Source organism: Oryza glaberrima, chromosome 12, assembly GCF_000147395.1.
Source record: "Oryza glaberrima chromosome 12, OglaRS2, whole genome shotgun sequence".
Taxonomy (NCBI): Eukaryota; Viridiplantae; Streptophyta; class Magnoliopsida; order Poales; family Poaceae; genus Oryza; species Oryza glaberrima.
In genome coordinates this window covers 8,733,773-8,747,232 of record NC_068337.1, presented here as the reverse complement: position 1 = coordinate 8,747,232, position 13,460 = coordinate 8,733,773, and the positions used below count along the sequence as shown (strand labels likewise).

Below are 13,460 nucleotides of genomic sequence, written 5' to 3'. Positions count from 1 at the left end.
TGATTTGCCGGTGAGGTGAGGCGGGCGGAGCGGCGGCGTGGGTTCGTTCCGGTGGGCGGCGCGGCATGGGGATGGCGCGGTGTGGTGCGGTTTCTTTCTTTCGTAGCGATTCTTTTTTTTCGTGCGCGGTGCGGTTTCTTTCTTAGGGATGACAGGTGGGACCCACGTGAGAGTGGGTCTAAAAGATTGCAGGATTGGTAATGAACTGGTATTTTTTATATTAGTAGATTAGCATAGAGTATAGATATAGATTTAATCAAGAATTTGTGCAACCGGACCCACGTGTCAGTGAGATAATAACACAGGATTAAGAGGATGATTACTGTACAAGATTAATTAAAGGAACATGGGTCCCACCTGACAGTGTCCCTTTTCATCTCTTCTCGATTTCTCCTCTTCTCGTTCCTCTTTCTTCTTCACGTGCACACGAGCGGAGGAGGGCGAGGCGCGGCGAGGGGTGTGGGGCGCGGTTTTTTTCGATTTGGCGACGGTTAAGCGTTAATTGGAGGGTTAAGCGCTAATTGCAACTAAACAACTCGTGTTTTTTATATTAGTCTAGATACGGACACACATCATCTCCAGGAGACGGTAATTAACAGGTAACTGCTCTGGTTCTCCTCGTCTCTTCTGCTCCATCTCCAGCGGCCAGTGATTCTTGGTGTGCCACTACACTACTAGCTAGTGGTACTCCAAGAAGTCCTCCGACGGCCAACGCCGGCTCAATCGCTGCTTTTCCCCAAAGGCGAATCTATCTGCATCTGGATTACCAAGGTATTTTTGGGCTTCTGGCACATACGCACACCTCTTTTTTATACTCTGTTGTTCTACACCGGCGACCTGTTGTTAACTTGTTAATCTGTTCTTGTACAAGGACGGCTAGTGAATAGAAGGGGGAGAGAGAGAGATGGACGGCGCAGCAGTTAGTGCTGCCACTGGGGTGATGGGTTCCCTCCTTGCCAAGCTCTCTGCCTTGCTGGGAGAGGAATACAGGCTTCTGAAAGGTGTCAACTCTGACATTAGGTTCTTGAGAGATGAGCTGACTGCCATCAACAACTTTCTTATCAAGATGTCAAACATGGAGGAGCACCTGGGTGAGCAGGAGAAGGAGTGGAGGAACAGGGTCCGAGAACTGAGCTATGATATCGAGGATGGCATCGATTTATTCATGCGCAAATTCAATCATGGGGATGTGGATGCCAACATTGTCCGCAGGACAGCAAAAAAGATAAGAATGTTATGGTCACGCCATGAAATTGCTATCCAGATCCATCAACTTAAGGATCGTGTTAACGCAGAGAGTGCCCGTCGTTTGAGGTATAGATTTGGTGAAAGCAATGCCCGCATAGTTGAAATTGATCCTAGACTACCAGCACTCTATGTGGAAGCAGAGAAACTTGTTGGCATCCATGGCCCTATGGAGAAGATCATTGATCTGTTGACAAAACAGGATGGATCCTCACAACAGCTGAAAGTGGTTTCTATTGTGGGCTTTGGGGGCCTTGGCAAGACTACTCTTGCTAACCAAGTATTTAAAAAAATCAAGCATCAGTTTGATTGCACAGCTTTAGTATCTGTTTCACGGAGTCCTGACATAAAGAAGATCTTATTTGTTTTGCTTAAAGATATGATCAACGAAAACAATTCTAATGATGAGAAGCACAAAAAGGTTGTTGGGATCAAGGCAGAAAAATCAGATGATGAGAAACAACTAATCAATAAGCTCAGAGAATACCTAACAAGTAGAAGGTGGGCACAAAAATAATTGGTTCTCTTTCATTTACTTTCCTGTTAAAGTCTTCCATCTTAAAATGTTCAAGTCGTTTCCATTTGTTGAGGTCCCTTTTTCCTCTGCTGTACAATTTGATACAAGCCAATTCAAAACCCATGTAAATAAAATCATTACTCATATTTGTAATTAATTGTTAAACTTGATAATATAAGACTTTGATGCACTTGACCAAAATTTCTTATGAACTGTTTTTTCCTTGTACATATTTCTTACTACCATTAGAAATTCAACCCTCACAATGAAAATGTTCATGTTGTTTTGGCATCATTTGGATAATATATAGTACTTTTCTTTGAGAGGATTTGACAGGTGGCTACTTATACTTTTGCACATTTAGTATTGAATTTGTTCTCCAGAAGCAGTATACTATGTTTGCACGGTATCTCTTCAGTAAATTTCATGTTATTTTTACCAATATCTGCCTTGTTAAACTTGACTAATTCACTATAACATCTACATAGGTACTTAGTCGTTGTTGATGATATTTGGAGTGCATCTGCATGGGAACATGTGAAGTTAGCTTTCCCTGACAACAATCTTTGCAGCAGAATAATTGCAACCACGCGGAATGCTAATGTCGCAAAATCATGCTGCTCTGGTTTTCAACACTATATTTACAATATTCAACCTCTAGATGAGCAAGATTCCTATAAGCTATTTCTCAAAAGGCTCTCTCACACGGAGTCCGATTTTCCTTCTCACCTGGGGGAATTATCTCATGCAATCACAAAGAAGTGTCATGGTTTGCCATTAGCTATCATTTGTGTTGCTAGTCTGCTAGCTAATAAACCAGAGACAAAAGACCAATGGGAGCATGTTCACAATTCTATCAGTTCGGCATTTAGTTCACAGATAATGAAGGATATACTGCTGCTTAGCTATTATGACCTTCCATATCATCTGAAGACTTGCTTGCTGTATCTTAGTATATTTCCAGAGGATTACTGGATTAGTAAAGTAGATCTGTTATTGAGATGGATAGCTGAAGGATTCATTCCTGAAGTGAAGGATCAGGCATTGTATCAAGTTGCAGAAAATCTATTATATACTAAAAGTCCATTAAACTTCCTACAAACGCTCCTAAACCGCCAGGTGCCCCCCTACAAACGCTCCTACGCCTACGCCGTCACGTGGCACTCTAATAAATTAGAAGAATTAAGCAAAACATCTAGCCGTTGGTTTTCATTTAATCTGGTGGACCCACTGTTTTTAACCGTTAGATATAGCATAAAAAAATATCAATTAGATTTATTATTATCTTTAAAAATCCACACATGCCCCGTACGTGTATGTGCATGTACGTTACATATTTTGTACGTGGGCCCCACTCCCCCTTTTCTTTTTTCTTTTTCACTAACACATGAGAAAAAACAAAATTCATATTCCAGCCCATATGGTTCGGAGTATGTACTTGCATGTAGGGCCCCACGTCCCCACTTTTCTTGTCTTTTTCCTTTTTTTCATTCACATGAGATAAAAACCACGTTAATAATTCCAACCCATAGTCGTACAAATATAAGTTATTTTGAGTTGTATTGTACTATACGCACGTCATCGAAATATTCATAAAATATCTAAATAAATGAATAATATACATTATATAATATATCTATTATATACTAAAAGTCCATTAAACTTTCTACAAACGCTCTCAAACCGTCACGTAGCGCTCTGATAAATTAGAGAAAATCATAAAAATTCTAAGAAAAAAGAAAAACATCTACCCCTTGATTTTTCACTTAAATTGGTGGGTCCTATATTACACACCGTTAGATGAAATTGATCTTAAAACAAACCAAATACTATAGGGTCCCACCTCTCCTCCTTCTCCCGCACATGTGTGGGTATACGTACGTACCATGGTATGTATGCTTCCTTCCCTTCTTTTTTTTCCTTTTTTCTTATTTTCCCTATTTATATAATAGATATATATATATATATATATTTAAATAATCATAATTTTACAAACAAAGAATCTACCATCATACAACTCACAGGTAACTAAATTAGCTCTACAATTTTTGAAAATAAAATTTACACCATTATATGTTACCATTAAATTAATAATGTAATATATTTTCTACATAAACATGTGTACTCATTATTTTGTACTATTATTTTCAAATAATGCACTATTTTAAAATAAAGTTTACACAATTATATTATTTGTGTACCTATCAAATAAACAATTTTAGATCTGTATTAACTGATTTATATGTGCACTTAAACCGATGGACCCATTATTTAAATCATCGGAACTATTTTTTATTACATTGGACTATTATTCTCAAATAATGCACTAAAGTCTACATCATTATATTGTGTACCCATTAAATTAAAAATTCAAAATCTATAATAACTAATGTACACTTATACTAGAACCAGTGGACCCATCATTTAAATCATCTGATATATTATTTACTAATAAATAAAGCGTCCAAAGTTCTCTTTTTGGCCCGCTGCACAATGCACGTTAGCACCTTTGCCTTTTGCACGCGTGACAAAGCGTCGTGTCTGAGGCATCTAAGGTGATCACGACTGCCGCAGCACTAAAATTTTGCAGCGAGAGCAGATTAATTTATTAATAACATGAAAAGAAAATTAGAGGTGTGATGCAGCGAGAGCAGAATTAAGCAATATGGGTTGTGTTTTTTCTAACACTTAGCTCTATTTAAGTTGAAATCGAGAGTTAATTACAGAATAATTATAATGTATTGTGTTATGTCGTATTTGGATTTTGTACTATTTGTAGCTCTATTTAAGTTGGAATCGAGAGTTAATTACAGAATAATTATAATGTATTGTGTTATGTCATATTTGGATTTTGTACTATTTGTTTGTATAGATAAAAGAAATCATTATGTTATAAATGTGAGCACAATATTAACGAATATTAATAGAACTCTTACAAAGACAAGGGTGCTATAAGGAAGTTTAAGACTCTATTTTTTTCCCTGATTCTATAGTTGGATTTTCGTTTGCACGCTTTCCAAGTTTCTAAATGGTGTCATTTTTAAACAACATTTTAACTTTCTAGAAGTCAATTCATTCATTTATACCCTCAAATAGCTATTACATAGATCAGATAATTCATCAATTTCAGCTGTGTTAAACCCTAAGTAGTATATATTTTTTTTCATGCGAGTCATGGTGATCATTAAATTAGGGATCAACGGATAATCAAAGTCGTAAGATGAATATGTACGAACTACTATCAACGACTGTAAATTGGTGTCAAAATTAATTGCTACTAATTAGACATCTAATGGCTTGCTAGCCACATAATTAATTTCTCTCGACATGTATATAAACATGCACGAAGCTAGAACAAATATTACCATATGCCCCATACATATATATTAAGCGGTTAATATTCTAATTACATGTGTTAAGTCCTTTAAAATTTCTTAAAATGCTCTCAAGCTGTCACGTAGTGCTCTAATAAATTAGAGGAAATATTAGAAATTCTAAGGAAAGAAAAGCAAAGTATCCATTACTTGATTTTCGGTTAAATCGGTACGCCCAATATTATAAACCGTTATATTAAATTGATCTTAGAGCAAACTAAATACTACAAGGTCCCACCTCTCATCCCCTTGCATAGGTACGCACCTACGTACGTGGGTACGTACGCTTTCCGTCCCTTTTTTCATTTTTTCCTTTCTTTTTTTTTTCCATGCATACACTCCCCTCCCCCCTTTCCTACTATATCATGCGTCTTCATGAGACAATTTATCACAAGAATTTTGAGTATCTTGCTCTCGCATTTTTCATTTGTGGCCATACAACACGGTATGTATATGAATGGCATGTATGATATTTAACTAGCAATAGTTTATTATTTACTCGAGAAAAAAATGATTCAAAAGTCGTAAGTACTTAATCCATCTCCTACTCAAAGTTTGTGAATGGTTTTTTAAGGTATATTAAGAAAAATAGAACCCTTAAATTATCATAAAATGACATTATCCGAGCTTTAGTTTGCCCTTAATCTATGAGACAAAATTTTTGAACAACAATAATCTTAGCTTTCAATAATATAAGTGCCCGCGCATGCGCGCGGGCCACCTTCCTAGTTACTTTAATGAGCTTATAAACAGAAGCATGATTCAGCCAGTCAACATCGACTATGATGGTAGCGCAAATGCATGTCGAATGCATGATGTAATGCTTGAGCTGATCGTATCCCTGTCTGAAGATGAGAACTTCAATACATTAGTAGATGGGAAGGTGTATAAATGTTCTTCTAGCAATATTCGCAGACTCTCCCTCCAATCCAGCTGTGTGGAAAATGATGTGATGCAGGATTTAATGAACAAGTGCTCACATATTCGCTCTCTTAGCTTCTTTCGGGAAAATAAAGAAACACCTCATGTCCCAAAGTTCCGTTATCTGAGAGTATTGGTATTTGAGGATTGTGATAGCTTAGGAAACCAACATATTAAATATCTCAGATTCTTTTGCCAATTAAAGTATTTGAGAATCAATTCTGAAGGTATCACTGAGCTTCCGGATAAAATTGGCGACCTGAAAAATTTACAAACACTGGACATACATGGAAGTAAAATTGGAAAACTTCCAGCAGCCATAGGCCGTCTACAAAATTTGTTGTATCTACATGTTAATTCTGATGTTGAATTACCTGATGAGGTTGGAGATCTACAAGCTTTGCAGGTGCTGTCAGATGCTTTCTCTTATAACTCTATTAAGTTCGTGGAAGAGCTTAGGCGGCTTACTAAGCTAAGGTCGCTTCACATTGGACTACATTCCAGTTTAAAACTTTGTTATCATGACATGAGAAGGTATGAGGAAGCTTTGAAATCCTCTCTAACTGTGTTAGGTAAACACAGTCTGCGATCACTAGTAATTTCACGTGCTGATTGCCTGGGTAATTACCTGATGGATCTATTATGTGACACTGTCCCCTGTCTCCAAGTACTTGTAATGTATGGCCCCTGGAATGGCATGCTTTCTGAGAGGATAGCATCTCTTGATAATCTGTCTTTTCTTGCCATTTGTGTCAGAAGCATTAAACAGAAAGATCTTTGGGTGCTTGGGGGCTTGCCCTCACTGCTGAAGCTTGAGCTACATTTACTCTATGGCCCTGATGAAAGGCTGATTATCAGCAGTCAACTATTCCAGTGCTTGAAGAAGTTCAAATTGAAATATGAATTTGGTGGTGGACTAAGCATGGTGTGTGAAAAGGAAGCAATGCCAAAGCTCCAAATGTTACATCTTCGGTTTAAAGCAATGGAAACGAAGTCCAATACGGGTTTCGAGTTGAGGCTCGAGCACCTTTCAAGCCTGCGGCACCTCAGTGTCACAGTTGATTGTGATGATGCCACTAGAAGGAGAGTTGAGGCTGCCTAAGCCACCATCCGGAACACAGTGAGAATCCACCCTCGATGCCCCACACTAGAAATCAAAAGGAAGTGGGAAAGCGACATGGTAAAGGATGAGGATGAGATGGAGAGACGGGAGTGCACTATAGAAGAGGAGGAGGTTCAGCATCAGGATCCATAACAGTTTGTCTTGCAAGCATGCAGAAGTTCTGCAAGGTATTGGTTTGTCCTCTATGAACATCGTCTTTCTTTGACTGAATGTCTGGTGATGTCTACTACTCTTCCCGTTTCATATTATAAGTCGTTTTAACATTTATTTAGTCAAACTTCTTTAGGTTTGATTAAATTTATAAAAAAAATTAGCAACATCTATAACATCAAATTTGTTTCAAAACCATCTGTGATGGTCTACTTTTACATATACTCCATCTATCCCGCATATATTATTAATCTTGCACCAGTCAGTCTACTGATGGTGACTTTCACTTAACCACCTTCTCTTCATAGTTTTAATCCTGGGTATCTTAAAAGTTTGTAGCAACTTGATACTTGGATGGGGAAACAAGAAAAATCTTGGTTAATTATGTTGTTGTGTTAAGCATTCTATATGAATAATAGTCTCTCCTTACTGACTTTGCAGAACTGTCTACTACTCTGTCCCCAAAAAAGGCAAACTCTAGCTATGAATCTAGACACGTAGGTGTCCAGATTCGTAGCTAGAATTGGACTTCTTTTTTTTGGGACGGATGGGGTAGACTCTAGAGTATTTCATGACTGATGGAATTGACAGACTGACTCCTAAAAGGTAAGAATTTAAAAAACTGTTAGTCTGAAACTGAGTGTTGATCTAGCATGACTTACAACAAAATGGAAAAAGAAAATTCCCTGCCTGATGGAACAAAAATAATCTATGTTAAAAAACTAAAAAAAATCAAGTGAACCCCTTCTAGAAAAATAGTTAATGACATGTATAATGTTTATTCTTGGAAAGCAAATATTGTTTTTCTTCCGAAATTGGAGCTTTAATAGTGGTGAAACTGCTGATTGTGGTTAAGTGGGATCAGGTATTCTTGGCACCTAAGTACAGCTGGAGTATGTTGAAATTATATTATATATCATGATCAAGGATGCAGACTACCCTGTAGTTTGTTTAGCAAGGATATACCCTGCTTTTATTAATTGAAATCCATAATAAGAGAGTTTTACTTGGGGGGAGAAGGTAGGAGACCCAACTATATATCAGAATTTGAACAGAAACGAGGTAACAGAACACATATAGGCATGAATCATTAGAAGAACAGAGCTACTCCAGGAAGAGATTTGTGAATAACCATTTACGATTGAAAATCACTAATTAATTATTTAAGAACAACAGCACAATGATTCTAATCCCAGTACACACCTCGTAACTTGAAGATAATGGAAGTAAAACCAACATATAGTTAACTATGCAATAACATATCACATGTATCCATGTGACTTCTTTTTGGCAGAAGTGAACTACGCACATTTCAAAGCAGAGACAGCCATGTTACAGTTTTTCGAGGACAGCATATTCTAAATTAACAAGATGCCATGTTTAAACAAAGCTCTGGTGGGTACTACAATATGTTATATGTCAGGTGTGTGCTTTAAGGCAAATAATCAATTGTGGGCTGTTAACTTACTGTCGGGAGGAAGGGGATGTGCAAGATCCACCTTATGGGAGATCCAACACCATTCTATCATCCACAGCCACTGCATCTTCATTTCTTCCCCTCTCATTTACTAGTGAACCACATCTTGACTAGGGTTAGACAAAGAGCTCAACATGGCTGGAGCTATAGTGAGTGTTTCAACTGGTGCCCTGAGCACCCTGCTTCCTAAGCTCTCTCTGTTGATCCAAGGGGAGTACAAGCTTCTCAAAGGCGTGAAGGGTGGGATCTCCTTTCTGAAGGATGAGCTGACCAGCATGCATACCCTTCTGGTGAAGCTGGCGAACAACGAGGAGAAGTTGGATGAGCAGGTGAAGGATTGGAGGAACAAGGTGCGTGAGCTGAGCTATGATATTGAAGACTGCATCGACCTTTTCATCCACAAGGTGAGCAGTTCTAATGCTAAAGCGAGCCTTGTCCGGAAGATGGCAGCTAAAATTAGAAAGTTATGGTCGCGCCACAAAATCGCAAACCTAATTGAAGAACTTAAGGCTCGTGTTATAGAAGAAAGTGATCGCCGCTCGAGGTATAATTTTGATGAAGTTGCTGATAAATTTAGCCATATTCAAATTGATCCTCGACTCCCAGCGCTCTATGTGGAAGCAGAGAAGCTTGTGGGGATCGATGGTCCTAGAGAGAAGATTATCGAGTGGCTGGAAAAGGATGAATCTCATAAGCTCAAAGTAGTATGCATTGTGGGCTTTGGAGGTCTTGGAAAGACAACTCTTGCAAACCAAGTTTATCACAAAATGAAAGGTCAATTTGATTGTTCTTCTTTTATGCCAATTTCACGGAATCCTAATATAACAAAGATACTAACTGATTTGCTCAAAGAATTGGGAAGTAGTGTTGATACATCAGATGATGAGCGGCAGCTCATATGCAAGCTCAGAACATTCCTACAGCGTAAGAGGTATGTAGAAAAAACTGCAAATGGTGTTTTTCCATATATTTTAACCCTGTTTGAATATATTTCCCATGTTAAAATAGCTAGCACTGTAAAGCTCTTGTAGAGTCTGATCTTCAATTTTTGCTAGATTGCAATATCTTTGCAAGAAAAAAAAAAGAAGAAAAACTTGATGGGCACTCCGATCATTGGTGCTTGCTTAACATTGGCATGATGAAATGTAAAATGAAAGGGGCAATCTGCACAGGAAAGTTAGAACCTTTAAGTAAAGGCTAAAAATAGTGATACTGTGGCTTCTTCATAGATCATAAAAATAAACCATCCATAGTTTCAGTGATTATGTTAAGGATTAGCTATATAAGCAATGCAATTCTGGAACAAATAAGATGGCATTGAACTTAAGGTCTTGTATTTACATCTATGCCAAATATTACAAAGTAGTTCGTTAAATTTTAGAAGTGATTTGGCACGATTCATATAAAGTGCTGAGTTCATCACAAAAATAATACTTCTTCCATTTTATTTTAAGTAGTTTTGATTTTCTTAGTCAAACTTCTTGAAAGTTTGGCCAAGTGTATAGAAAAATATAGCAACACTTATAGCACTAAATCAGTTGAAAATATTTCTAGATTTTTCTATAAATTAGAAAAAATGCCCGTGCATTGCAACGGGTGAAGTCTATTTTAATTTTATTATTATATGGTTTAGTTAAGATGAAATTCACCGTGGGAGTTCGCTTGGATATATATATTTTTAGAAAATCATAAGCTGCAATTAGGAGTCCCATCATCTCAAGTTAGCATGCGAGTTTTTTTAAACATAGTTCTTACATGGTTCTTTCAGTATTATCAAAAGTGAACGATCTTAAAAACCGACTCAAATACGGATTTGTATTTTCAAAAGTAAACGAACTTAAAAACCGAATCATACATGGATGGCGTACCAAAATACCGGCAAAAACATCTTTAATTTTTATTATAGTAGAGACTTGGTCAAACTTTCAAAAAGTTTGACTTAAAAAATCAAAACGACATGTAATGAAATGGAGGTAGTAATAGCAAGTCTGGTGTGTGGCCGTCTCAGGCAGGGAATACATGCTGTAGCTGCAACAAATGACAAACTCCGCCTTAATTAAATATTGGTCTCCTTTCACCGAAATGGCCAATCTAGTAAACTTTTACAATGTAGTTCTCAAATGGGATTGACGGTTTTTGGAGCAGGGCAGCATGGCATTTGCCAAAAATGACTGCACAATATATAGCTTGTTCATTTTAAACTCTATGATTTATTAACCAGATCACGTTTTCTCAATGCTAACCAGGTACTTGGTCATTGTTGATGATATTTGGAGCGCAAAAGCATGGGAAGTTGTCAAGTGTGCTCTCCCAGAGAACAATTTATGCAGTAGAATAATTTCAACGACAAGGAATGCAGATGTTGCAACATCATGCTGCTCCAGTTTAGCAGGATATATCCATAACATGCAGCCCTTAAATGAGCAGGATTCTCAGAAGTTATTTTTTAAGAGGATTTTTGGGGACAAGTCAGCATGCCCTCCTTACCTTGAACAAGTCTCTCATGGAATCATTAGCAAGTGCCATGGATTGCCATTAGCTATTATCAGTATAGCTAGCCTGCTTGCTGGAAAATCACATCTGAAGGAGCAATGGGAGCAAGTGTACAATTCTATTGGTTTTGCATTTAGTCAACAAGGAATTAGAGATATACTGCTGCTTAGCTACTATGATCTTCCGATTCATCTGAAAACTTGCTTGCTATATCTTAGTGTGTTTCCAGAGGATTACAAGATTAATAGAGAGGAGCTAATATGGAGATGGATAGCTGAAGGTTTCATCAGTGAAGTGAAGGGTCAAACACTAGATCAAGTTGCTGAGAATTACTTCAATGATCTTGTAAACAGAAGCATGATCCAACCAGTTGACATCAAGTACGATGGCAGGGCAGATGCTTGTAAACTGCATGATATGGTGCTCGACCTTATAATTTCCCTGTCAACACAGGACAATTTCACCACCATAGTGGAAGGGGAACAATATAAATGTCCTCCTAATAAGATTCGTAGGCTCTCAATACATTCAAAATGTCTGGAAGATGAAGTAATGCAGGAGATTATGACAAATTGCTCACAAGTTCGTTCCATCAGCTTCTACGGATTGCAAGATCAGGAAATTAGTCTTCTCCCAACTCTTAATTCTTTGAGATTACTAGCTTTTGAAGACTATTGGCACCGTCATGGTAACAAAAACATTAAATATCTTGGAAGGTTTTTCCAGCTGACATATTTGAAGATCAAATCTATCACTGAGCTTCCAGAGCAAATCGGAGACCTGCGAAATCTACTGACACTAGACATACGTAGCAGTAGGGTTGAAAAATTGCCATCAACAATAGGTTGTTTGAAAAATCTGGTGCGTCTACTTGTAGATTCTGATGTGGAATTGCCCAATGAGATTGGAGATCTACAAGCCTTGCAGCAGCTGTCACGTGCTTTTAAATATAACTCCGTAGTATTTGTTGAACAGCTGAAGCGGTTGACAAACCTAAGGGCGATTGACATAGACCTGCATGGTAGCGAACAACTTGGTGATCATGATACGGCAAGGTATATGGAAGCTTTGAAGTCATCTCTTGCTGTGATGGGTAAGCTTCAAATATTGCAAATATCCTATGGTAATGATACGGTGATAGGAGAAAAACTCATGGATTTATTATGCTACTCACCATGCGTCCGAAAGCTTGTCATAGATAATGGAATATTCAGTCGGCTATCAAAGCAGCTGGGGTTGCTTGTTAACCTCAGGCATCTTGAAATAGGGGTTCGCAACATTAAGCAGGACGATCTCTGCGTTCTTGGAAGCATACCCACTCTGCTCTTCGTCAGGTTATTTGTAAAAAATGAACCTGATGAAAGGCTTGCCATCGGCAGCCATCAATTCCGATGCCTCAAGCAGTTCATCTTCAAAAACCACGGAGGTGGGCTGGAGATGTTGTTTATGCAGGAAGCAATGCCTGAGCTCCGATGGTTGTCTCTTGAATTCAGAGCGCGACTAACAGACTGCAAGATGGGTTTTGAGTTCGGCTTCAAGCACCTTGCAAGCCTGGAGCACCTCGAAGTTTCAATCAATTGCCATTTCGCCACCAGGAGTCGGGTGGAGGCTGCAGAAGCTGCGGTCAGGAATGCAGCCAGTGCCCACCCAGGATGTCCCACAGTAGAAATCAATAGAGTCTGGGAAAGTTACATGGTAGATGATGAGCAAGGAGGAGGCGTGACATATGATCAATAACTGAAATTGCAGTTTGCAACAACACCTTATGTGAGATTCCACTTCTACTGCTGCTTATAATTTGCCTGAGACTGAGGCTAAACTGCTAGCCACATGATCACTATTGATGCATGGTAACTAAGTAATCAGAGCTTCCAACTCAGAATCATCATCATTTGGTTTTGTCTAATTACTACTGGTATGTCAATACTGGAGTAGATCTTCCAGATTTTGATTTGTAAACACATTGAGCTTTAAGATTTCAAATGTGGGTAGCCTGACTGTCAATGAGCACATCTTGCTTGAGTTGCACTTTACTCAACGAGTCGACGTACACTGAAAGTCTGCAAGACATTATTAATCACTTCTACAATTACTAAACTTGTCTAAATGGATCAAGACAAGAAAATATGCACTATGATTTATTGCTGCAACAATTGTAAC

At 38.1% G+C, this 13,460-nt stretch overlaps 1 protein-coding gene across 1 annotated transcript; it reads left to right on the top strand.

Annotated features, from left to right (window-relative positions):
* Nucleotides 1-904: 904 nt before the first annotated feature.
* Nucleotides 905-13,037, top strand: LOC127756251 (uncharacterized). The gene is made up of 5 exons (XM_052281641.1): nucleotides 905-1,746; nucleotides 2,251-2,826; nucleotides 5,866-7,121; nucleotides 8,922-9,738; nucleotides 11,054-13,037. Exons 1-5 carry the CDS (start codon nucleotides 905-907, stop codon nucleotides 13,035-13,037), a joined length of 5,475 nt encoding a protein of 1,824 aa, XP_052137601.1.
* Nucleotides 13,038-13,460: the final 423 nt, after the last annotated feature.